At 34.9% G+C, this 25329-nt stretch overlaps 1 protein-coding gene across 1 annotated transcript; it reads right to left on the reverse strand.

Moving 5' to 3' along the window:
* Nucleotides 1-22268: 22268 nt before the first annotated feature.
* On the reverse strand, nt 22269-25329 carry LOC126053431 (cysteine proteinase 1-like). The gene is made up of 5 exons (XM_064037935.1): nt 25119-25329; nt 24482-24605; nt 23844-24088; nt 22749-22865; nt 22269-22418 (listed from the first exon to the last, which is right to left on the reverse strand). The coding sequence occupies exons 1-5, from the start codon at nt 25327-25329 to the stop codon at nt 22273-22275; spliced, it is 843 nt and encodes a 280-aa protein (XP_063894005.1). The 3' UTR covers nt 22269-22272.

The raw sequence follows: 25329 nt of genomic DNA on the forward strand, positions 1-25329 counted from the left end.
TTTTACAAAAAAATTAAACCGACTTCCCAAAACACTAAAAAGCAAAAAAAAAAACTATTTTTAGGTGCATCGGCCTAGAAGTCGGTGTCTAATGGATGTTACTAAGTTAATTTTGCCACCGACTTCTAGGCCGATGCACCTAAAAATAGTTTTTTTTTTGCTTTTTAGTGTTTTGGGAAGTCGGTTTAATTTTTTTGTAAAAAAGTTTTTTATTTAAAGCTTTTCAGTGATACGAATCGTTGTCACTATCCATATAAGTGGGAAGTTCTCATCAATACAAAGAATAAAAGTCCAAATACGAGGTATTTTACATATTCAGTTGTCGAGTTCCCTCGACTTTCTCTGGTCTCCATCATCAGGTCAGCTCCAAACCTTCACTGTTGCAAAGGTCTTGTCAATACAAATTATTTAAGCCCAAACACGAGGTAGTTTACATATTCAGTTGTCGAGTTCCCTCGACTTTCTCTGGTCTCCATCATCAGGTCAGCTCCAAACCGTCACTGTTGCAAAGGTCTTGTCAATACAAATAATTTAAGCCCAAACACGAGGTAGTTTACATATTCAGTTGTCGAGTTCCCTCGACCCTCTCTGGTTTCCATCATCAGATCAGCTCCAAATCTTCACTGTTGAATAGTGCTTTTAGGCGTACACCTGAGTGTCAAGTTTTTACCCTATGTATGCCTACAACTTTCGAAGGTTGCCCTCGATTTCTCAGGGTTTCCATCATCAGATCCTGACCTGATGACTATGGGACCAACTGGCAGCTATTCCGAGTCGAACAAAAAAAGAATCACGTAAATCGGTCTATAAACCTCGGAGTAATCGATGTACATACATAGAAAAAAAAAAAACATACCGGCCGAATTGATAACCTCCTCCTTTTTGGGAAGTCGGTTAATAATTTATATCTGACAAATAAGGCTATTTTTTACTTTAGATAAGTTCAGATCTGGACTTAAGTACCTATCTAGCCTACCTTTATAAAATTTTAAAGTTTTATCAAAGGGACTATCACAAAGTCGTTTTGTAGACTTTTTCTGCGAAATAATATCATAATTCTCCGTGAACTAGTTCCTAATAAGTATTTGAAAATATACGGATACGGAATACGTCAAATCTGCATCACTTATCATTTCAAAGGAATACTCGTAGTTTTTAATGTTATGACGAAATCAGAATAAAAATGTTTTATTGCAGTCTTTGACACATTTTTTTATATATCTTGCGTCATAACAGTAGACCAGTGAACAAATGACAATCTGTTAATACATATGTAGCATCATTCAGATATGTCACCACCTAGTCCTACAAGATTTTGGTAAGATTTATGAAAACCGTCCCTTATAAGAACTGCTGATATTATTTATCAATTAACAACAACGCCGTTTTAAAACAAAATAAGGGCCCGTATAACACCCGAGTCTCGCCTCTGAAAACTTCACAGATTCATCGAAATTTCGTGTAAAACAACCCAGCAGTCATCAAAGTCTGCTTAGGGCGAAGACAGGTGGAATTACAGGCCTTCAACTTTGTAGGAGATATTATATTTTCCACCAATCACGAGCCTGCTGTAATGTGGATCGATTTTGAGTATTAGTTCGCGTTAAATCGGCTTTAAAATAGTTCAGATGCGGGCTCTTTTGTTTTTGGGCGCAGATTTTGTAGGAGAATGTGTTTTTTTACCTAAAATATATTCAGTAACTATCATTGTAAAACTGGCAGGTTACAATTACAGTTTGAATCGAAACATCAAAAACAGTAGCAGAGTTTTTATAAAATGTTTTTTTTTTTAAACAACATATCGGTAAACCGTTCAACTGCAGAATTTCAAATCAAATTCGGAACATATTTTTGTACGTAACATTTTGTATCACGGTTCAATGTTCGTTGTACCACGGAATGCATGTATATCATGGATAACAAAATTACTAGCGGAGGTGTCATATCGCAAAATCTCCTAAGAATACAGCGCGTCAAAACGCGAGTGTTCTGGGGACGAAGAACGTTACAGCCTTCTATTGAATCTGCCCATTATTTTCAAAATAAAATTACCAATCAATTAAGACCTATCTTTGACAGATTGGTTTTAATTTGACAAGGAACCCAAACGTCGAAGTTCAGGTAACTGATCAAGCCTCGTTGCTTGACCTACAAGAAGGCGTTTGACCTACCTAACGTATGGCATCTCCGCTATCCTTCCTTCCTCTGTGATGTACATACATTTGCACACGGGTGCAGCGATGCATCATTTCAAATCCGTGTTAGTTTGGGGTAACAAATAGTTCAAGATTTCGGACACCCCCGCAGTCAGGGTTGGTGTACCGGAACATTATTCAGATAGCCGTTTGTACATTGTTTCTTGGCGTTAGGATATTCTGTTGTTTGTTGGGGAACAGAGTCACTGATGTATTATGGCTGTGTTACGTCACTATCTTTGAGTAAAATAGTGTGTAGGGATACCGAATCTTTTGTGTAGTTGACAGTGACAATGTTCAAGTGAAAATCGCATTTTTTAGATATAAATGCGCAAAGAGTTTTTCACTAATGATTGATTCATAGAAAACACTTACACTCACCTATGTCTTATTGAACTAAGAATGATAAAAGAAAAGAAGAGTGTTTAAACGTGCATAGGTATGTTGTGAATACATTGTGGAAACCTTAAAATTATGCAAATAGGCGTTTACGAGGTCTTATGAAACGTCAAACGAGTTGCATGGTGCTAAGAACTGGGTCTTATGAAAAAATCATACCAAATATTTTTCATTTCCATATTTTATTTTTCCTGAGAGATAAATAGACACAAAGATTACATATTTTATTTATTTTTCAGGATAAATACCTACTATAGGAAAAGATAATATAATAGGGGGAAAAACATTCCAATGTATTGTGTTTTTAATTTAACAAACACCATCTCTATGCAAAATATCTCGTCTAGAATCTAGAAGATTCCTGAGCCTGCACCGGAGAGTATAACAAATAGTGTAAGATTGCTCACGGGCGCCGTGAACCACACGAGAGCCACACGTGAGCCGCACGTGAGACCGCCGCATTACTCAGGCGGTACGCTTCTGATTTAACCGTATTAAGTTTAATTAAATGCCGCGGTTAAGTTAGTGAACATTTCTTTTGAACTGACTGCAAAAGTGTTCATTTCATTTCAGATGAGGTTTTTCTTTTCTTGATTGGTTTATATAATAGGATCGTTGACTGAAGTGCGTGTCATAACGCGGCGCGTTTGGGATGTGGTTCATCTTCCTGTCCTAAGTTATTTGGGTTTGGCGCAGTACGAGTATGTTTCAGCCATCATACAAACATCCACGCCCTTCTTATTCATGTCGCCTTTCAGGCAGTCAGCACGTTGCAAGCAAGTTAGTTAATCCTTATGTTTAAAAATTCTGTCGTGTCATCGTGTGCAATGTAACGCTGTAATCGAAAGTGAATGCGTGAGATACTTATAAATATTCTGTTGCTTTGCTTTGCCCTGGACTATAAAGTCTGAAAGCATCAACCCACATTGAGCAAGTGTGGTGATTAATGCTCAATCCTTCCCTTTGCTGTGCTAAGCAGAGGGACGATAAAAATGGCTGATGATGATTTATGCTCATGGCGGTTCCGGGTTGTTATATTCTCTAAGAGGAGGGTATAAAACAAGAATTGGCGGTCCAGACGAAAACCGTAAAATTTATAGGAATCATAACAAAAGTGGTATTCCCCTGAGGTACGTTATAGTTTGAGTGGTGATTTGTTTTACTATTGTCTATAGCTCTATGTGATATTAGGTTCTATGTTTTCAAATATTTTGATGATTCTTCTATTGTGGTTTTTATATTCTTATGTAAATATAAGAGATGTTCCCCGCGGTTTGACTTATGTACTAAGAGAAGCGTGTAAAAAATAGTCAGACTGCCTGTGTGTATCAAACAATTAAATTGCTTCAGTAGTTTCGTAGATATGGCGTGAAATCCCGACAGGCAAACATAAATACTTTGGTATGTAGGTATGTATAATATTAATATGGCAGAGAAACTACCCAGTCGAATATCGTAATCGCAAGCTACACTGCAAATTCACAACAATATGTGCATAGCCTAAAAATATTGTTTTGTGTTTCCAATACTGTACAAATCATAGTGCCAGAACACTGTTATTTATAGCTCTAACAAACTTCACATCGAATTGTAAATCGATTCTGTATTCGATTCTTATTCGATTTTAAAGTATTCGAGACTTTTAGTTTGAAAGTCGATTATACATCTTGTGTTTTTCATGATGATTGAGTAATATTCGATTTCAATTTTTAAAAGCTTTTTTTGGACTCGTTAGTCGTTTCTTAAGGTGACTTTCTATTGAATATAGATGGAAAGACCTCTAATTTTCACCAGCTGCCAAAATAAATTTAAATAAGTTCGTAATGTAGATAGACAATAAAACTGTATTACCACAGTAAGAAATAAATATTGGTTCGCTCATTTCCTTAACAATCTAATTCTAAGCCAATTTACCTTATTCCGAGCAAAATCAAGTGTAATTCCTTCAAGCTACCGGCTATCTAAATTCTGAGGCTAGTACATTACCGGATAGAAACGACCACCTTGTCTCTAGTACAGAGAACATTTGTGAATGTCAGTCTAAAACATTGAGAACAAAATGACAAGCGGAGATGACATAACGCAAAAACTTCTAAGAAAGTAGCCCGTGTTCTGGTGACGAGGAACGCTACTAGCTCCGCCTTTACACGCCTTTTATAGAACTTGCCCATTATTTTTAAAATAAAATCATCAATGCATCACCAATCTTTTACATTTTAGTTTGATGTGACAAGGAACACGACCGCCTCGTTAGTTCAACTCACTGATCACGCCTACCGCGCATTACCTGCAAGAAGGCGATTGACCTACGTCTCTTATGGCATATCCGCTATCTTTCCTTCCTCCGTGATCTAAAACATTGCCTTGGAAAACGTTCTTCTATTCAAATTAGGAATACACACCATTGTTGTTGAATAAAACCTTTTTTCATTGTCTTTTGAAGGAAAAGGTCCGGCCAGTTAGAAGGAATGGTAATTAACGGGAGAGAATTGTCGTGTAGTGGAACGGGGGAGATAGGGCCAGGCCACAACAGTGCGTTGCGGCGTCGCATCGCAAAAATCAACGACGCATATCATATTAATCGCTTAGCTGTGCAATGTTGGTTTTGCGATGCGACGCCGCAACGCACTGTTGTGGCCTGGCCCATAGCCTTCATTTTGTTGACGTACTTTCTTCTGTGAAGTGCATTGATGGTATTCTTTCAGTCTTGGTTGTAGTTCTTTAAAATTTTATCACATAATATTATTATTTGTTAATAGCTTTGTTATTAGGTATCTGTTTCTATCGATTTCACCCACGTCCAGTGAGAACCATTTCCCGCCAGTAGTAGTAGTAGAAGTCCTTTCTCAGGCTAGACTATCAATTCAGTAGTTTTGGGATGTAAGAGCGACAGACAGAAGTACGTATATTCGTAATACATACACAAAAGTTTTGATGTGTGGATATTTATAAGTTATTTACTAAAAAAAAAAACACTTAACAGATTTTGGCAAACTGCAGAAGCTGTGTAGTAGATTATTTTCCACAACGAATTTTCTCATAACACCTCAATCTACACACAGTTCGAGCTAAAGTTCAAATTCCTAACAGCGATTAGGCTATAACTGCATAAGTGGTTTAATTTAGTCAACTGATTGTTTTAGTTGAAGCACTAGTGCAACTTTAACAATCAGTGTGTTGCTTGTTTTAATTTCTAAGTAATTATCGCCTTGAATAAACTTTGTTAGCGAAATAATATTCACCTTGCATTTGTTTTTGCTCGACATTGTCTTATTAGGGCACTTTGTTTTCTGTTCTGTGAGTGCTATCACATAAAGTCAGAAATGCAAAGACGTGACTTTTTATCGTTATCTAAAATTATTGTGAATGCGAAAGTACCTTTATGTGTTAGTTAGCTTAATCAATTCAGATACAATTTGAAATAGAGAAAGAAGAATAGTTTCCGATCACAGACGTTTTAAGATTAAATCTATCATACTAGCAGATTTTCCACTCGGGTTTTGCCGGACAGCCACGCTTGTCGAGCGTTACAAAAATCGAGCGTTTTGCGTGATGAAATCTGTTACTACAAAAGTGCTATTAAATGACTGGTAAAATATCAGACTTATCTGAAGCTTCGAAAATTGACACTATGTATATTTCAATTTTCATCAACAGTTTACTTAGCTATAAATATAACGCCGCTATCACTTAAGACCGCGGCAACAACTTTTTAATTAAATTATTTCTTTTATAAACTGAGCTAACGACACTCCAGGGAACTGAAAATAGCTAACTGGGTCAATAATAATTATCAGTAGTAGAAAAAGCACTGTTTCAATGAACATTATTAACATTGTTTTGCAAATTTATCCCGTACCTATTGGCACATTTTGGGGAAAGTAACTCCCGCAGCCCTGTTTTAACCATTTTCAAAGTCCAGACTATATAGTATATACCCTTATCTTGGGTGCCTGGGTAACTGGGTTCAGGAAGTGAGATAGGTCAGACAGGCAGTCGCTCCTTGTAAATCACCGGTACTCAGCTGCATCCGGTTAGACTGGAAGCCGACCCCAGCATAGTTAGGGAAAAGGCTCGGGAAATGATGTGACTATAATGTGTACCAAACAATTGAATCGATTTTGCCGTGAAAGCGCGACAGACAGACAGAGTTAATATTAGTACAAATAGATATTATAAGGTAAGAGTTTATTATCATACTCTTAATGGAACAGGATAATATACAGGTCTTAAGAGCATCGTTAAAACACGTCATCTTTGAGTCAAATAATGTCTGTTCTCAGTTTATACCTACTGCTTCAGACTGGAGTAAAGAACTTGTGAAAATAATACTAAAACAGCTAACAAATAATAAAGGAGTAGAGAAAAAAATAAAAAGAGATTTACAGGCAATATGTAGTGCCCTATGTTGCGGACACGAAATTAATGGACAATACAATCATAATATTACTATGAATTGTATTCTGCTAAGAGCATTATGTCCATAAAGTGTCTTCCGACTATTTCCTTGGAGGGTTAATCGAGTGTCAAGATCACGGAGAAAGGAAATATAGCGAAGGTGCTACAAGGAAGGTCTAGTCTTCTTGTAGGTCAAACAACGGTAGGTGTCATCAGTCACTAGAACTGACGAAGCGTTCAGGTTCCTTGTCAAATCAAAACTAGACTGGTCTTGATTAATTGGTCATTTTATTTTGAAAATAATGGGCGGGTTCCATTGAAGGTATATAAGGCCGGAGATAGAAACGTTTCTCGTCACCTGAACATCCGTCTTCAGGCGGCGCTACTTTCTTAGGAGTTTTATGGCATCTCCGTCAGTCATTTTGTTCTCCACGGTCAAGACTTTGAGGTGAGATCTTCGCACTTTGTATACCTAATATTTCTTTAGGTTTATGCTGCCCTGGTACTTTATGAAAGTCTAGACAGGTGAAATTATTTTCTTAGACACTCTTATCCTAGTTCAATTTTGTCGTGTGTGACATCACGTGTATGAAAGAGAAAGTGATCATTTGTAGGTAAAATAGGTAAGCCTATGTCTCACCTTTTTTATGTTATGATTGGGTTAAGCTAGTATGACAAGAACACATGTGTATGCCTAATTTATGTCAATGAGGCCCTTGGTTATATTTAAAGGCTCTTGCGATCCAGATGCTTATGAAAGGTTGTAAATAGAATAAAGTTTGCTTAAATATTCAACTACAACAAATCATTGTATTAGAAAAAACATTTGGTATTGCAAGCATGAATAAAACAAATGTTAAATAGATACAACATCAAATTACCAATTCGGACTAAGATTAAGATAGAAGAATCACAAATGAGTCCAATTTATGGCTGAGAGTGAATTTTCGTATTTTTCGTATCTGCACGAAAATAAAACATTTTCATAATAAACTAATATTTTTTTACTAAATCGCACATTCAGCCGTTATTTGTTTCGACGTGCTTGTCAAAGGTTCATGATATATGGATTTTAAGCTCCTATGATTAACAGTGCCGCAGTAAAACGAATAATATATTTTTTTTCAAGTAATAAAATGAAATTTACACAACGATGTATTTGCATGATAAATTTTTGGGAAAATTGTTAACTAAAATGTAATATTTTTTCGGTTTTATTTGATTAAGTTCGGATAAAAAATGGGATGGATATTGAAAAATTGGTAGCACGTAGTTAAAAGTTTAATTCTTTGGATTACTGATGACGTCATCTGAACTTCAGCTGTAGCAATTATACGCAATAAACAAATAACAACAATAATATTTTAAAAGTTTTTCTAGAATTTCTCAAAGCGAGTAATTACTTAATTTCTTATATTTCTCGTTACCTGATCGAAATTTTGTATGAAAACAAATGAAAAGCTAGGCCTAGCAATGATATTGTAATAAGATTATTACATTATTTGTTTACAGAATTAACAACAAGAAGGTCTGAAAATATTGCATGGAAAATATTCTATAAAAATAGTCTTTTAATCTAGCCGATAGTTAGGTAACTATAAGTCACACAGCACTGGACATCTTCAGACTATCTTCATAGTTTATCCTTTCTGCAAAACTTATTCAATATCAAGTTGAAACTGAAATTGTTTGACAAAGGACTGAAATAAAGATATGGAGGGTAAATGGGGGAGGGGGATTTATAATACTGCTCTTTTTAGTTCGAAGTGGGGGACCCTAAATTTATTTTATGTATTTTTTAAATTAATATTATGCTGTTGGCTATAGGCTATACACACAAACACCTAAAACTAATCTTATATACATATACGCATAGAACTTATAAAGAGCAACAAAAAATTGGTCCTCATCGCTGTCACTCAATAATGTACCCAAAAGGCACATTGGATGGCATTGCACTTTCGTTGTGCGAAAACAGCCTTTGGGTCCCGAGAAGTGTCAACTAGGTTTTTTTTTATATTTAGGTAGTTTTTTCCTGGAATGTTCAAGAAAAAACACTTAGAAAGAATTCCTGTAATCGTTTGACAGGTAGCTTTATTTATTTTATCCTTATGGGTTCTCGAAGGTTTGGTTTATGATTACTAAGAGCTTTGTAAAACAAACATGCTTTTCTGTGAGGTATTCTCAAGGTCGTGACATTTTCATTTTTTTGTTCAGTTTACTTATTATTGGTTGAAGTAGCTATTTTCGCGGTTTTTTATTTTACCCAGATAAAAATAAAATGGACGCTGGATGCAGGTCGCTTCCAACAGGTATCTGTGGAGATCAAAAGGAGAGGCCTATGTTCAGCAGTGGACGTCCTATGGCTGAGATGATGATGATGATGATGATGAAAAATAAAATTAACCAGTTTCTTTTGTATCAAATATAAAAGTATTTCATACATTTTTTCCTGATCAGGAATTTATATAGGTAGATATGTACATATTTGATACATAAGTGATAATCTCTAACCGGTCTAGACGACAGAGTCCTTAAAATAGCTCATGTCTAGACTAAATTGCTGCGTACGTTTTATCTGGAAATGTATGTATTTTCTAGGGTTCCGTACCCAATAGGGCCACTTTACTAAGGACCCTCGGTCCTGAAGACTGAGAAGTCTTAGTAATAGGGTCCCTAAGTACCCTATTACTAAGACTTCTATGTACTTCTGTCACCCAGCTGTAGGTATCTTATGAACCGTTATAGACTGTCTACAGTTGAAATATTTACAGATGTAATTTGTTGACGTTATCTATATAAATGAAAATGAAACCCGCTTTTCGTTGTCACGACATAACATAAAAACGGCTTGACCGATTTGGCTGAAAATTAGAGGAGAAATAACTTAGACCCGGGAGAAGGTTTTAGAATAGTTTTTGTCACCATCCGGCTACGGGACGCGGGTGAAACCGCGGGCGAAAGCTAGTATTCAATAAAGACTGAAAACTGGAACAAATTACATACTTGAGGGGGCTTCCATAAAACAAACGTGATATGTTTCGTCGTTTTGCAGATAATGGTACGGGACCCTTCGTTCACGATCCCGACTCGCACTTGGCCGGTTTTTTAGTATCTGTCCTTGTAGTATCGAATATCCTTATTAGTTACCAATGTGGGTGTCACTCGTTAGTGTTCTACGATGGTAAGAGAAAATCTATGATTGTGATAGGAATATTATTATAACTTCAGGCATTATCTAATATATTTTGTGACGTATGTAGGTACTACTATTGGCCAATAAATATTTTCCGGGGTAAGCTGTGCGTTTGAATTGAGAACCTCCATTTTGGAAAGTCGGTCAACAAACTGGGAAATAAAAACCATTAGAATTATTATGTCGAGTTTATTTTTAATAAAAGTTCATAGTATTTACAATTTGTTAACTGAATATAAATGTTTATTTGAACAATTACTCTTATTGTGGTCCGACTGAGAAACGACACAACTTCTGACTACTGCAACTAATACAAGTTTGCGAACGACTCCTTCGCACACACACACACACACATACCTACATATTACATACACTACATACAAATAAATTGAGTTCATTGAACTCTTCAAGTGCATGTCACTGTCGGATTCAGTGTACTACCAAACAAGAGTGTTGAGTGTACCTACAGATTTGTTCCAGCCATAATAGTGTAGGAAATTGTACCTCGACAGCACAACTTCTAGTATTACGCAGTGGTTTCGTAGTTTCGCTACTCCCAACTTGCCAGGTAGTAAACCTCCTTAGAGCATTATTAAACTTTTCTCTATTATTAACCTGTGGTATTCTTTGAATGAAGAATATTTTTACAAGTTTGAAATTAAATTTCGAACTATTCATTTCGTGCTTGCGTCTTTTGTTTTTAAGAAGAGAGTTTTGAAAAGAGGTTTACATTTAAAGTATATGTAATTGAAAAATGTGTTTCAATATTGTGGTTTCAATTTTGGAACTCTATTACGTAGGAATTATTAAAGCAGATGAAGAAAATATGCCTATTTTTCTGGAGGCAATTTACTATTTTAAATCCAATCTTAATTTATTTTCAAGTTCAAAAATAAATAGTATGTTTAAGTAACGCAAATCGATTATTTACTTAAAATAAATCAGCTTCAAACTTGATTGAATAAAGAAGATTAGAATTTTATCGTAAAAATAATAGACTTAATCAAGTCGAACGTCTCAAAGTATATTGGATCCCAACTCGTAACTTAGGCTTCAAGCTAGCAGCTAACACAATATTATCCTCCTCGAGAGCCAAGCCAATTATAATGATTAACTTGTTAACACTACAATCTCACTTTATCTCCCTAATCTCGACATTATGACGACGTAATAAAGGTGATTATCCCTTGCATCGAACCCAAGTTTCCTAGAAGTTAGACAGGGACGAAAAGTGGAAATCGTTTTTCATTTTAACAAATGGAGCGTTTTTTATTAGAAAAGTTTTCGTCGCCTTTCAATATTTTAATGTCTGCGTCCTTCACTTATTGGATTCCTCGGGCAATGTTCGGGCGAGTACTTTTTCTAGAGATATCTTGTGTCGCGTCTGGTGCTGGAATCTGCTCTTTGTCGTTCTCGCCTCTTTGCTTCTTTGAATTGGGAATGCACCTTTATGTAACGTAAAGGGGTGTTCACATATTTGTAGGTGTCTAGGATATTTGTGCCTAGGTGTAAGACGTGTTGAATGTTGAGGTTTTTTTTATTCTGTCTCGTGTGGCTATGATTGTTATAGTTATTTTTAATTTGCAGCAGCAATAATGCTCCTTGTAAAGATGTGCTTGCTTTATCTATAAATACCTAAGATTGTTGGCCCGAAAACCAGATTCGGAGTTTCAGCAATATTGGAAGTGCCAATACACAATACACAATCGTAGTTTTAAAATAAGAATAAGTTGGTACTTAGTGCCGAAACCTTAGTATCTAGTAATCGAGTGAAACTTAGCCTATTTTTACTGAAGTACTACCAATGTCAGTTATTCAGGTAAATAAACTTTATCAAGTAGGGCAGATAGGTCAACTTATGTACTTAAACTTACAAAGCACGTAGTTTAAAATCACGAGGTATTGCAATAAAATCAATCGAGTTATTTGCATGAAACTAAAGCTTATTGGTTTTAAACGTTTATAGTTTAAGTAACCCTTTTAAATTCTCTCGAAGCTTTTAAGTTGGAATTTAGGATTTTTATAGTGAAAGAAAAATAGAAGATAAAAAAATATTATTGAATTTTGATAAAAAGTCACAATATGGCTAATATATTACTTTATAAACTTATTTCATGCATTGCGCTTAATAATTAAAATAATGTATTTAGGGACCTATTAATAAATTATAGAAATATTTTTGTTATTCAGAATACGGACTTGGCTGTCATTACGCCGACTATCCACCATCCATCGTAAATGTGATTTAATTTTATATTCAATATTAACTATCATTAAAATAAAAAAATTAAAAACTACAAATATTCTATCTATTATAATTATTTAATGTAGAAATAAACCGTGGGGCGTAGTATAACAGCTTTAAATTAAGACTATAATTAAAATAGTGTCCGCTTCGTTAATTAAAAACTCAATTAATGAACAATAGAAGTAATACACCAGACGGCTGTATTTAATCATTTACTTTCACGTTCTGAGTGTTTTGCTTTATGAAACTTTATTATATTACACGGCATTTTATTTACAACTTTGTTGAACTCAAAAGACAGCATTAATTAAACAATGCATGGTGAGAGAAATCGTATGCAATGTTTACATGATACTTTTGAACTTGGTTTTCTATCAATAAATTAATCCAGTGAAAAAACACACTTTTGGTTATTAAATGAAACATTGGTAGTTTTATTAAGATTGTATGTATATCAAAACAGAAATCTGCCTGCATGTATGTACAAACACAATTAAAACAAACGTGAAATTTATCTTCCAATATTAACGTCTAGGGCGGTGACTATCGATATACGATACTTTAAACCTCACATAAACAGAACCATTGAAGCCTGATTTGTAATATCTCGTTTTCCGATCAAAAACATCGCAATCGAGATTGCAATCAGCAATCAAATATCCGGTATCGGTAAAGCTCATCTCTAGTTTTGTGATGTCACTTTATTTGAGGAAATTGATACTAAAGAGTTCAGTTTTCATACTACATGGACAGTCGGATCGCTGGAGAAGTTACTGGCAATACTGCAATCCCACCCAAAACAAAAATGTGAAAGGCTGCCAAGTTCGATAATATGGGAATGCTTCGCCTATAAAAGAAGTGAGATCTGAATAAGTACCAAGTTCCATACACATACCTCAGTTAAAAATAGTTACTTTTTAATGATGTTACTTGGGAAGTTTTCACACACCTTATTATAAACCTACTAAACGCAATGAATCAAGTATATAATTTTCTATTAAAACTTGGCCCGAAATGGTTCGTGTATTACTCAAACACTAATACAAACCAAGATACGATGAAAACTACGGAAAAATACTGGTGCTTAATTAAAAAAAAAAACAAAAGCGAAACCTGTCATGACATGAAGAATAAAAAAGAAAGAAATGAGGAGATGACCAAGAAGTCTGTTCACTACATATTTGTATGTTGATGAAATGTTTCTTATTATTTTTTTTTTTAATTAAGCACCAGTATTTTTCCGTAGTTTTCATCGTATCTTGGTTTGTATTAGTGTTGCAAAATCGGCTATTCAAGGACTCGCAAAGTATCGGGGGTTAAAACCATCGATTGACAGTGATAATTCATTAAAATTATCATAGGTAAATAACAAGGATAAAGTAATCAACCAACTCAGTATCAACTATTAATTTGTATTTTTCCTTGATAATTAAAATGAAAATATCCTGACCTGTAAATATGTACTATGAAGTGTAATAATTTATGAAAATAACTCGTATGCCAACTATTTTATTTATTCAGCAATTCAATTAAGTATTGAATTTTCAATATCCAACAGAACAAAACATTTTATTTACACCACTATTAATTTTATACATTTAAACAAGAAAATATGTGCAAAAATTACGGAACAATACGCAAAATTTGTAACCAAATAAAATATAAGTTCATTATTTCCCAAATTCCAATTAACCTAGTTTCCATGCTAATTGAACTACTGTAGTTTAAAACAGCCCTTTAAACTGTCTCTGAGTTTTGGGATATGATTAAAATCCTATTTGGTAGAACTTTGTGAGAGTAAAAATGGCCTTTTTTTTTTCGACATCAAAAATCATCAAATGACCCTTCCCGCTGTGGGTTAGCAGCGGTGAGGGAGTGTCAGACTCTCTAGAGTCTCTTACTGACTAAAAACCGTCGTGTTCCGTCATAGGCCTTTTATGTACCAGGGCCGCGGTATCTCTTTCGAACAACCCGCAGCCCAGTAAAAATGGCCTCATTGTCATTTTCTGTGATAGATTGGGAACCATCTGGTACTTATGTAACTTTTTTTGATATGGGTAAACGTCAGATAACCTATTCCTTTAGGTTTTGGTTAGATTTTTTTGACTAAACCTCATCTTTGTTTCTTCTGAAGCCCTTTGTATACCAGAGCTGCCGTTTCTCTTTCGAAAAATGCCGTAATACTGGCAGTTCTCATCTTGCCTTGTCATTTCCAACGACCAAAATGTGGACGCTGTAAGTTGTCGTATTGCTCTCATCATAGTAAAGGCTCTTCTTTAGGTAACGACTGTTGGGTAGGTAACATTGAAATTAAAACTTTAGTTCTTTACAATTATGATAATAAATATATTTTTATTCATCGCTTAAAAGTACCTTGCCGTCAATGGGCGCCGGGCCATTCATACACCTTTGTACCTTTATATTTAACAGGGGTCATAAAACCTTATTCTGATAATTAACTACATACTTTATGATCCAATAAAAATGAAAAGAAATCATTATCACGAGTTCAAAATACGAATAACAATGGTTTTCAGACAGAGCGAAACCATTTAAAGTTCTCTCAGGAATGAAAACATTTTCTAATTATGTAAATGTAATTAACGGAGCATACTTTTTTTTGGGAATTTAATCTTAAAATTGTGAAATTTTAGTTTTTTTTAGGTAATCTGATTTACTTTGGTTAATAAAGATTAAGTATTTTTATTCACTTTTAGAGGTAATATCAGAGCGGTCTGGAATCTTCTACACTTTGACAAAATATGTAGCAATATCCCAGTGCGAAAAATGAACGGCGGATACAATACGTCAAGCTGTGGATTTTTATAAGATATTCTTCAGTCCTGGTAGTCAAACGGCTCCTGAAGGATGAAAGGAGAACGGAAAGATGAGTTTTAGTAAGTAAAGGTCTGACACTGTTCCCCATTGCATCCACAGCGAGAGAAGTTACCTGATTATTTCCCATTAAAAGATATTTTACGTGACACATTGTTGCATTTCATTCTTATGCCCTTTCAATATAAAGTTATAGTCGATTGTAATCCGCGGTTTTGCGGCGTCATATGTAAGCTTTACAGGAGAACCACGATAGCAATTTACAGTTCATTATGAGCTTTTTACATAAAATCTTGCTCACATATGGGAAAACTAAACTAAACCAAACCCAAATCACAACTTTCTGAAAGCCACTGAATCAATCAATGTTCTGTTCACAGACGTAAAACATACTACAGTTGTTCTATTATAGGGCCGGTATTCAATTGTTTGGTTTAAAACGAACCCCTTTCAGGTACGATGCAGGTTTTTGATTTAATATGTACTAACAAGCTTGGTTTATAGTTATCCCAAATTCTCATTATTGGCTGTTAACCTTATGTTGCTTTTACTCGTAGAAACATTTGACTTTGACTTTGTGGTAATATCTTGTCTTTTTAAGTGAAGTAGGTTTTCATATTTCAGGACATACGGTAAATAAATAAGCAAGACACAGCAAACAACGACAATTCCCTTACATTTTATTCCGTAAATATGTTTTCTTATGAATACCAACTAAGAAGGAACACGAAATAAGTATTAAACAATCAACTCTATCTCTTAAAACTAAGATAGGTTTTCGCTTGTTCCATAATTTTCTTAAGCTTAGTCCTTAACTTAAGTACTAATAAGTCCTTATGAAGTTGAATAGCAAATAAATCACCGTGGCAATAAAATAATTTATAGCCAGTGACACCGACATGGTTTACCGCAAAAACTTCGCTAATGAGTTTACTTTCTTATTGGCATTTACCGGTTAAAGCAAGGAACTGCCGTTTCAATTTCTGTAGAAGTTGGCTGTGCTTCGTTTGATAGCTAGGTTAAGGATAGTAGAGTAAGCATGAAACTGAATATCTTCAAAGAGAGTAAAAGTACAAAGAGAACAAAGAAAAACAAAGATTTACTGCGTATAATTTCAAGTATTGTTTTTTTCGAGTCAAGTCTGAAGTATGTTTATGAAGACTAGTGCATCGTGTAATGAAAAATGCCTACAAATATGTTAAAGCATCTATTAAAGTTCAATAATACTTAAATTACTCGTTTAACTATTATACCATATTCAAAAACGACAGTTAATTTGATATGAAATATGATTATCTACTCTCAAAGAAATTCAAGTCACAAATACAGACTATTTAATAAAAAAGTATAGGATTATAATTTTAATTATAAATTACGAGTTTCAAACAGAACACACGAATAAAATATGGCGTCAAATATAATTAAAAAAACACGTGCATCTTATTATATGTTTGCCAAAATTCAGACCATGCTCAGTTCACTTTAATCCACTTGCTTCACTCACTCAAATGCCAAAAGGACTCGGCTAAAATTATTCACTTTGTAATTTGTGAAGTTCAGTGAGCGAGTGAATTATTGCGGGGCGGACGAGTGCGCGGTCGAGTACTCAGTCGAGTTGAAAAGCCAGTCGCACAGCAAACCGCATTATAGTGATTGAAAAGTTTGGACTTAAACAATGTTCGAAGGTAGTTCCGACGTTCCATTTTCTTATTATTGTGTAGAGTAATAATTTTACTTGAAATATTTTGTATTGTTTGAGAATAAGAATGGATAATTGAATATTAAATTTAATTTGTGAATTACGTAAGTTTTAAGTGGATCTTCTTGCGGCAGCTATTCATTTGTTAAAACTACAAATTGTTTTTTACATCGTTTCTGGTCACTTACACACTTCAAGTTAATCATACTTTACCTTATTTATGTTATATTATATGTCTATTAATTAATAGACATATAATATAACAATAATGCAATTACTAGAAATAAGCTACTAATATAATAATATCACAATTACAACACACCACGTTTATTAAACATTGGATGAATAAATCCCTATTCAAATAACACAGCTTATTTATTTCCAAATGGATAACCTAATTAAACCAGTTTGTATGTACAAAGTGCATGATTAATATGATCATGTAATTATTTAATCATTATGTGGATTTTGTTGAAATGTTGTAATGATCAAGTTTGATTTTGAATAAAGTGGTATTAAGGCAAAATTGATATTTGTATCTTACGTGGAAATAATTGAAATTGTGCTTACAAAGACTTTAAAGGCTCTTATAAAATAGCGAGTTCCAAAATGTAAGTCCTTTAGACAAGAAACTCCCAAATAAACCTCAATTGATTGGTATAAAATCTAGAACAGTGATAGGTGGTACTTTGGAAGCCACTGGCTACTTTTTATCCTGGTCATGACAGTAGTTATTCCGGGATTAGGGTACAAGCGGAAGCTAGTACTGAATCCTATTTGTAAGCATGATTCTTTTGTTGCATATGATGTCCTCTTAGCCGATTATCGGCTACGGCGGCTGTTATTAGATTAGCCAACTGCGGAGGACATATTATAGTGCACAAGCATTTGCGCAAACACGAGTGCACTCACTATTCCTTCACTCTCATAGCCCGATGGGACGGCAATCCGACACGACTGGAGAGAGATCAGGCGCAGGACCGACATTTACGTGCTCTCCGATGCACGGGTGAATCAATCACCAACTTCCAGGCTCCGGGCTGCTTTGTGAAAGTCTTCTAAAACCCACAAAGCGATTTCGGCTCGTTGTCAGCAGCCGTACCTGCGACAGCTAGACCACGGAGGCAGTCTGTTGCATATATTCTTCAAATGACGACCAATGGTCTTATGAGGTTGGAACTTATATTATGCCATAATGTAGAATGCAAATAGAGATTACAACATTAATTGCATGCGATGAAAATTAGCATGAAGCGATGCATGGATCAGAACTCAAAGCGTCGATTTGGTAATTTTCAGCTATTTAGTATTTGTAGGTCGTCTAGTCGTTAAAGCATGATACAAGTTTGATTTAAGTTCTACACGGAATATAAACGTTAATTAGCGTACCTAAGTCAATGTTGATGTTATAAATCTACAGGAATATTAAAGAACTGAAGTGTGTTCGTTTGTTGAATTATTCGAACGATTTGAAAAAATATGTCAATATTAGAAAGGCATTAATTGAGGAAAGCTTAGGCTACATTTTATCTGGATGTGCGTAGTATTAGTTCCTTCATGAAGCGGGGGATACCACGGGCGGAAGCTAGTCTTACACAAGACTTTTGTCCATACTTTACATATGTACCTACATTATGTACTTATATTATGGGCAATATTGATTACAAGCAATAATAAATGCTTAAAATTGTAAATATAAATGTCGTTTAAGAAAAAATATCCATAGACTTAAATGTAAAATTCTCCACGACATGGTTTTATTTTACAAAGGCAAATGAACGATTAATAGCTCGGCTTAGTGTCGTTTTTACTAAAAGAAAAGACAAAAAATCGTTTAAAAAGTCCATTGCCCTTTAAACTTAAGAGCCTTTAAAAATAATCCGGAAAAAAGATAAAAGTAGATTGTCTGGCAATTCCTTTACAATTCAGGGAGGGCAAAGATCAGGCTCAATGGGATAAGGCACGAAATTTAATTAACACAATGTTCTTTTGTAACGAAATTATTAAGAATATCAAAGAAATCTAGAGATGGATGAAGTATCTCATTAAAATGATAGAATTATAATTTGTGTGTCAAGAGTAATCGCACACTGCAATACCTATAAACAGTCGGTCTACATTTGACTCGATGGTTGTCAATTTTTTTACCAAAAAATAATGAGCCCAATCAAAGTTTTCAGTAGGTCTGATATCGGCTAAATACCAGATCTTTGTTATGTTCGTACTACCATACATCTTCATACGAATTTATGACCATTAATATTTTATGATTTATGCCCAAACACACTATCGGCGTACTAAAAGTTTGCAGTGAGCGTTTAATCTAAAGAAGTTATACCTTTGTTACTAACAGATAAAGCATAATAACTTGTGCTTATCTAGCTATTTCTACAACATTCTTTCGTTAGAAATAATTTTCTTTTTATCTTTTAATGTCTGTTACGATTACGATTTATGTGTCTAGTAGTCCTACAGTAATTATTTTTACTGAAACAATTTTTTCAAGTCCTTGAGATTTGTGATTTTTATGTTATTATTTTTATAGTTTTGTTTTAATTCACATAGTAACAACATTTCATTATAACAAACTGTGGATTTTCCTTTGCATTACAAATACATACATATATTCGAAACGACTCCTTACTGAAATAAAAAAAATATGTACATTTATTTCACGCTCACACTTTGCCTTTAAGAAATAAAACCTCCAAACCACGTTCTTCATAGTAACACGTCAGTTTTCAATAGAAATGAGGTTATATTGGATTGCGTGACTATTCTATCCAGCCAGTGTCCCGGCGTGTAGGGACGGTCCTGACCCTTATCATAGACTAGATCAGTCCCTAAGGCTATTGTTGACGGCCAGTATAGCAATTGATTTGAAAATTGACTAACTGCCAATAGTGTATTACGTGTTGAGGTTTTTTATGAGTTTAAAATTGATTTTATTGTTTTATAAAGTAATCCATATAATAAAATATTTGATTCTTTCGTAATATGGTGATTTAGCTGATAGTTCCAATATACAAAATAAAACTGGACCTAATTAAAAACTTTCAAAATAAACAAATATATTAATTTAAATGAATTTCAAAATTATGAGCAGCATGAAATTGAGATTGCAGATACGGAATCGGCAAAAATTGGTGAAGAATCATCACAGATTGTCTTCGATTCAAATTCGAAAATACATATTATTGAGTTCATTTCTCTAGCTTTCCTTATTTACTAACGGCATTCTTCCAATATCAGGTTTCTTTACAATAACTTGCCTGAGTGTAAACATTTAAATAAAATTCACTGTTTACAACCTCTCAACAAAATTATCTTTTCTATTTTACTACCGTTCCACAATATAAAATTCTTCATAAAATTGTGAACAACAAAGTTCCGCTAAGTTTTCTTTGTTTTTGTTAGAAATTCTGTTTTATTTATAAATGTTGGCTTGAATAAGTAAGTCTGAAAACTTCCAGCAGTTTTTTATGAGTTTTTCAACGGTTTATTAAAGTCGTGTTACTTTTATGAAAATAAGCCTTTACTGTCATTCTTTACTGTATTTATACTGTCATTTGAACATCTTTAGCTGTCGTTTTCTACGTTTGTATGTACTTTCTAAGTATATTTTAGACATCAATGACTGTGTTTCGGATGGCACGTTAAACTGAAGGTCCCGGCTGTCATTAAACATCCTTGATAGTCGTCACCGGTAGTCAGAAGCCAGTAAGTCTGACAACCACTCTTGCCTAGGAGTATTGGGTTGCCCGGGTAACTGGGTTGAGGAGGTCAGATGGGCATTCGCTCCTTGTAATACACTGGTACTCAGCTGCATTTGGTTAGACTGGAAGCCGACCCCAACATAGTTGGGAAAAGGCTAGGCACATGATAAAGCCTTTATGCTGGTTTTTGCTTTGTTATGCAAACATTCTCTAATTTGGTAGAGTTTTTAACAAGCTTTGAATCTACAACGGGATGTTTGTTTGTATTACACCGATTTTCGTAGAAATGTTACGCAGATTTGAACATTTTTGTTTTTATTTGGTTTTTCAGTACCGATTTAGGTAAACCCAGTGGGAAAATCTATGAATTTTGAAAGTATTCCAGTATTTTTTATGCAAACACGTCGTTCATTTGTTTTCGGCCAATAAATGGAATTGACAACGATGAAAAAAGTTTTTTTTTTTCGTTTTGACAACTTGTCCATAGATAGGTACGTTCTCACACTTACTGTGACACAATTCATACATACAATTACAAGACACCATAGATACAAAATGTTAATTTCTAATTGAAAATTAGACGTACCTACTGTATCTGGTTTAATCTTGAAGTTCTAAGATTTCATTAGGTTCATTGTTTACCAGCTAGTAACAAGCCAAAGCGTGTCATGAAATTAGGAAATAGAACAAGAAATTACACGAAATAACATTAGATTCCTAAGAAACTGAGATGTTATTATTCTCACGTAGATATTAATTTGTTATCCTTACTAATGTCGTAAATGTGAAACTCACTCTGTCTCTGTGTTACTTACACATTATTTTTTCTGACGAGAAATCATCAAATGACGTCTCCCTCTGTGGGTGCAGCATGAGGGAGTGTCAGACTCCTACTGACTTAAACCCACCATGTTCCTTCTTAAGCCCTTTATGTACCAGGGCCGCGGTAACTCGCGCGAACAAGCCCACAGACCCGACAGAGTGCTAGACTATCTGCTGAAACGATTGATATGAAATAGATGGACAAAAGAGATAGATGGAACCGGGAGCCTGATTAAGGATACATTATATTCGGGTGATATCATTAGTGTCCACGAAACATGTATAAAACCGCAGGCAGAAGCTAGTCTTATATACGACAATGCAGACAAAAATATTCTAGGAAATGTTTGTTAGACAGAATGGCAATAGCTTAATTAGCTATGTTTAGAAACAGTTTTGATAACAGTGAAGTTATTATTGAGTTTGTACTTTTCCTGACACAACAACTAATCTTTCATGGATTCATTGTGTTAATGTTACTTAGTTTAAAAGAAAGAGCAACAGTTTGACATCAAAACCTCTACAATTACATATATTCATTTTTTTTACATAGATGTACAATAAAATATAAGTTCTCCATATTTTGCCGCCACTGGGCATACGCATAATAGTACAATGGTTTTATATTAATTATTGCAATTAGAATATACCAAAGAAATGAAAGTAATTAATAACAATAAAATACCAGCCAATTTCAAAGTTAAATTACATGTCAAATTAAATTATTTTCATTTTTTTTTTAATATAAGAAGGGTAAACATATTTTAGCCGACTATAGGGAAAGAAACATCACTGGCGATGCCACAGGCGTTGCGCCCGCGCGCCAGGTAGTAGTACCCGTTGTCTCCCCACCCCGCCCCCCAGGAGTTCTTGATTATCCAGTATGGAATCCTGTTACCGTTTTCATTTTCTGTAAGAGATTTTTCGTATGTTTTACTTTTCTCTCACAAACACTAAGATACAACACTATTGAATTTTGTGTTACATCAGTTTTTACTTAAAAATTTTACATAGCCTTAGTCATAATATAATTATGTACAGAGACGGTTGAATCTGTCGCTATAATATCATGGAATTGTGGAAGAAAAGTTGAAAGGGTCACTTTGACACTTAAAGGTTTGATAAATTCCTTGAGAGTTGATGAAAAATCTGTCCATTTGATAATATCTTGCCATTTCTAAATAGTGTCATTATAATTTGTAATTTTGCCATAAAAATATGTAAAGAAATGCAGGTTTACCATAAACATTGTATCCTACAATCTCGACGGCATGGTTCAATCCACTGGGACTGCAGCTTTTTTCTGTAGGCTCATCAATACCACCCGTGTAGTTGTCCATAGACGCTGAGTTAATGGCTGTAAGAATAATTTTAATAGATATAATAGATTCTTCTTCTTCTCTTTCCTGGCAGATAATTCCATTTTATTTGGAGTCAGCTCGTTTCGTACTTTAACAGCACATGCCAGCTGCTTTTAGCTGGTGGTCCACGATGTTTTTTCCCTCAATTTTTTTACTGTTGAAAAAAAACTGCACTCTTCTCGAGTAACATAGGCTATATTATCCCGGTAAGGGCAGTAGATCCTGCAGGATGCGGGCAAAACCGCGGGAAAACGGCTAGTAAATCATAAATTTACACTGAATATGGATCACATGTTAGGTGCCAATTTCATAGAACGAACCGAAATGAAAAGCATAGCTCTCATAATTCTCAAATTGATTAAAATATTATTTAAAGCAAGTTGACTAAGTTACAGCTTGCATTTTCGTAACTAAGATTCTTTTACTTTTACATTTGACAAATAAACTTGTTATCTGAGAATGCAAATATCATGACTTTGCATACTTGAAGTATTCAGTTTATGGCTTACGACTGTGACCTTTATATGACTCTGTAGATAAGAGTGACTCTGAAGTTTAGTATTAGCATAAAACACTGAATAAATACTGTTGAAAATAATAGTTCAGCCATTTGATATAAGGTTAAATTATTGGAATAGTTTAACATTATGACTGGACAAATTAAAAATAACAGAGAATCTATTCATGACTTAGGTAGTAGCTACGGCTTTCTGTGGTTTCACCCGCGTTGATGCGTGACAGATACATAGACAGAGTCTCTTCTTACTTTCACATTAATATTAGTAGGCAGTTAGGGGCTATAGCTTCAAGCTGTCGACTGCACAGTGAACTGCAGAGTTCTATGGACGCACATATACGAACCGCTCGAGCAGTTACAACTGATTCGAGCGGTCGACAGCTTGAAGCTGTTGACCTTGACTGCTTCAAGCGGTCCGTGTATTGCTGGCCTTAGACAGGATGTTACCCATGCATACCCGCAGATAACGGTCCATGTCGATAAAGATATCTTGCCATAACATCTTCATCTCTAACAACTCTTCGAAACCCGACCACTGGTACTGGTCTGGGATGTGGCTTAGGACCGTTCTCGAACCACCTTGTAGTATAATTTGTCGCATGACGGTTTAATACTGCATTCCATCTACATTCCCTCTGTTCTTCTGCATATGGATAATAGTCTATGTTTCGGAGTATACCACCAGATTTTATGATCATGTTTCTAGAAGAAAAAATATACCAGGTTTAAAATAAATTGGAAACGTTTGAAGTTGATGAGGTTTTTAAGTAGGACCAGGTTAAATTCGATAAATCTGTGAAAGCCGAAGAAGGACATGATTAGATGAAGGTATTTGTTGGTTCATAAATTATGATGATATTCCACGCTTTAAAGTAAGGAAAATGGTGACAGGTTCTTTGGAATACTTAACATAAATGACAGTCGAGACCTGCAATTTCATGTGTCTTTCTTCACAGAGAAACTGGTCACGACAAAGGGTCATCCGTCCACAGGCCGACCATGTTAACGTTGCTTAGCCTGTAATCGGTAGAACTTTGGGTCTGCAGACCTGCAAACTCCTCTATTACAATATATTAGGAAGCAAAATAAGCTTACGCATATGCTTGTAGCATGGATCCATCCCTGCACCCCACGCCTGCATCATCACAATCGATAAGAAACTGTTCCGATAACTTCTCTTTAACTTCCAGATATATTTTCCGATGACTCTCTATGGTAGCTAGAACAAAAACAGGGCCTTATGTTAATAAATAACTTTTTACCTGGTCAGAAGACTGCAGAAGGTATAGCTAAGCTCAGCAGAGGGCTTTGAAAAACCTGTCTGTTTCTATCTAAATATCTAGTTACCTTGATCTTTATAATACGTAGGACAAAAAAAAGTTACATTAGTGAGACGATACCTTCTTATTATCGATGCAAAAAATCATAATATGACTCCTCCCACTGTGGGTTAGCAGCGGTGAGGGAGTGTTAGACTTTTACTGACTAAAAATCCATCGTGTACCTTCGTAGGCCTTTTATGTACCAAGGCTGCGGTAACTCTTTCGAACAATCCCGCAGCCCAGCCCTGCTGGGCCCCGCTGGGGTGAGACAATACCTATCATGTTAAGAAACTTTGATCTAATGCTAATTGATGGAACCTTATGATCTAGAAAGGCAAGTATCAAAAGAAACCAAAATCTGATGTGACAACCTCGTTCTTGTTGCGAAGTCGGCTAAAATATGACATTACCAGTGGTGGCGAAAGCCCAGCAAGCTGCACAGACTCCTTGATTCACTACGGGTGACACAGCATCGCGGTCCCTCCAATCAAAGTATTCAGGAATAGGCCCATTATTAACAGGACTCCTTAGTAGTGGCTTTTCGTTAAAAGAAGGTTCTGGTAATACAAGGTAACAGCTGTACTCCTTTAAAAGAAACAAAAATATAGTGATCGTTAACAT

The sequence above is a fragment of the Helicoverpa armigera genome, chromosome 14 (assembly GCF_030705265.1).
Source record: "Helicoverpa armigera isolate CAAS_96S chromosome 14, ASM3070526v1, whole genome shotgun sequence".
NCBI lineage: Eukaryota > Metazoa > Arthropoda > Insecta > Lepidoptera > Noctuidae > Helicoverpa > Helicoverpa armigera.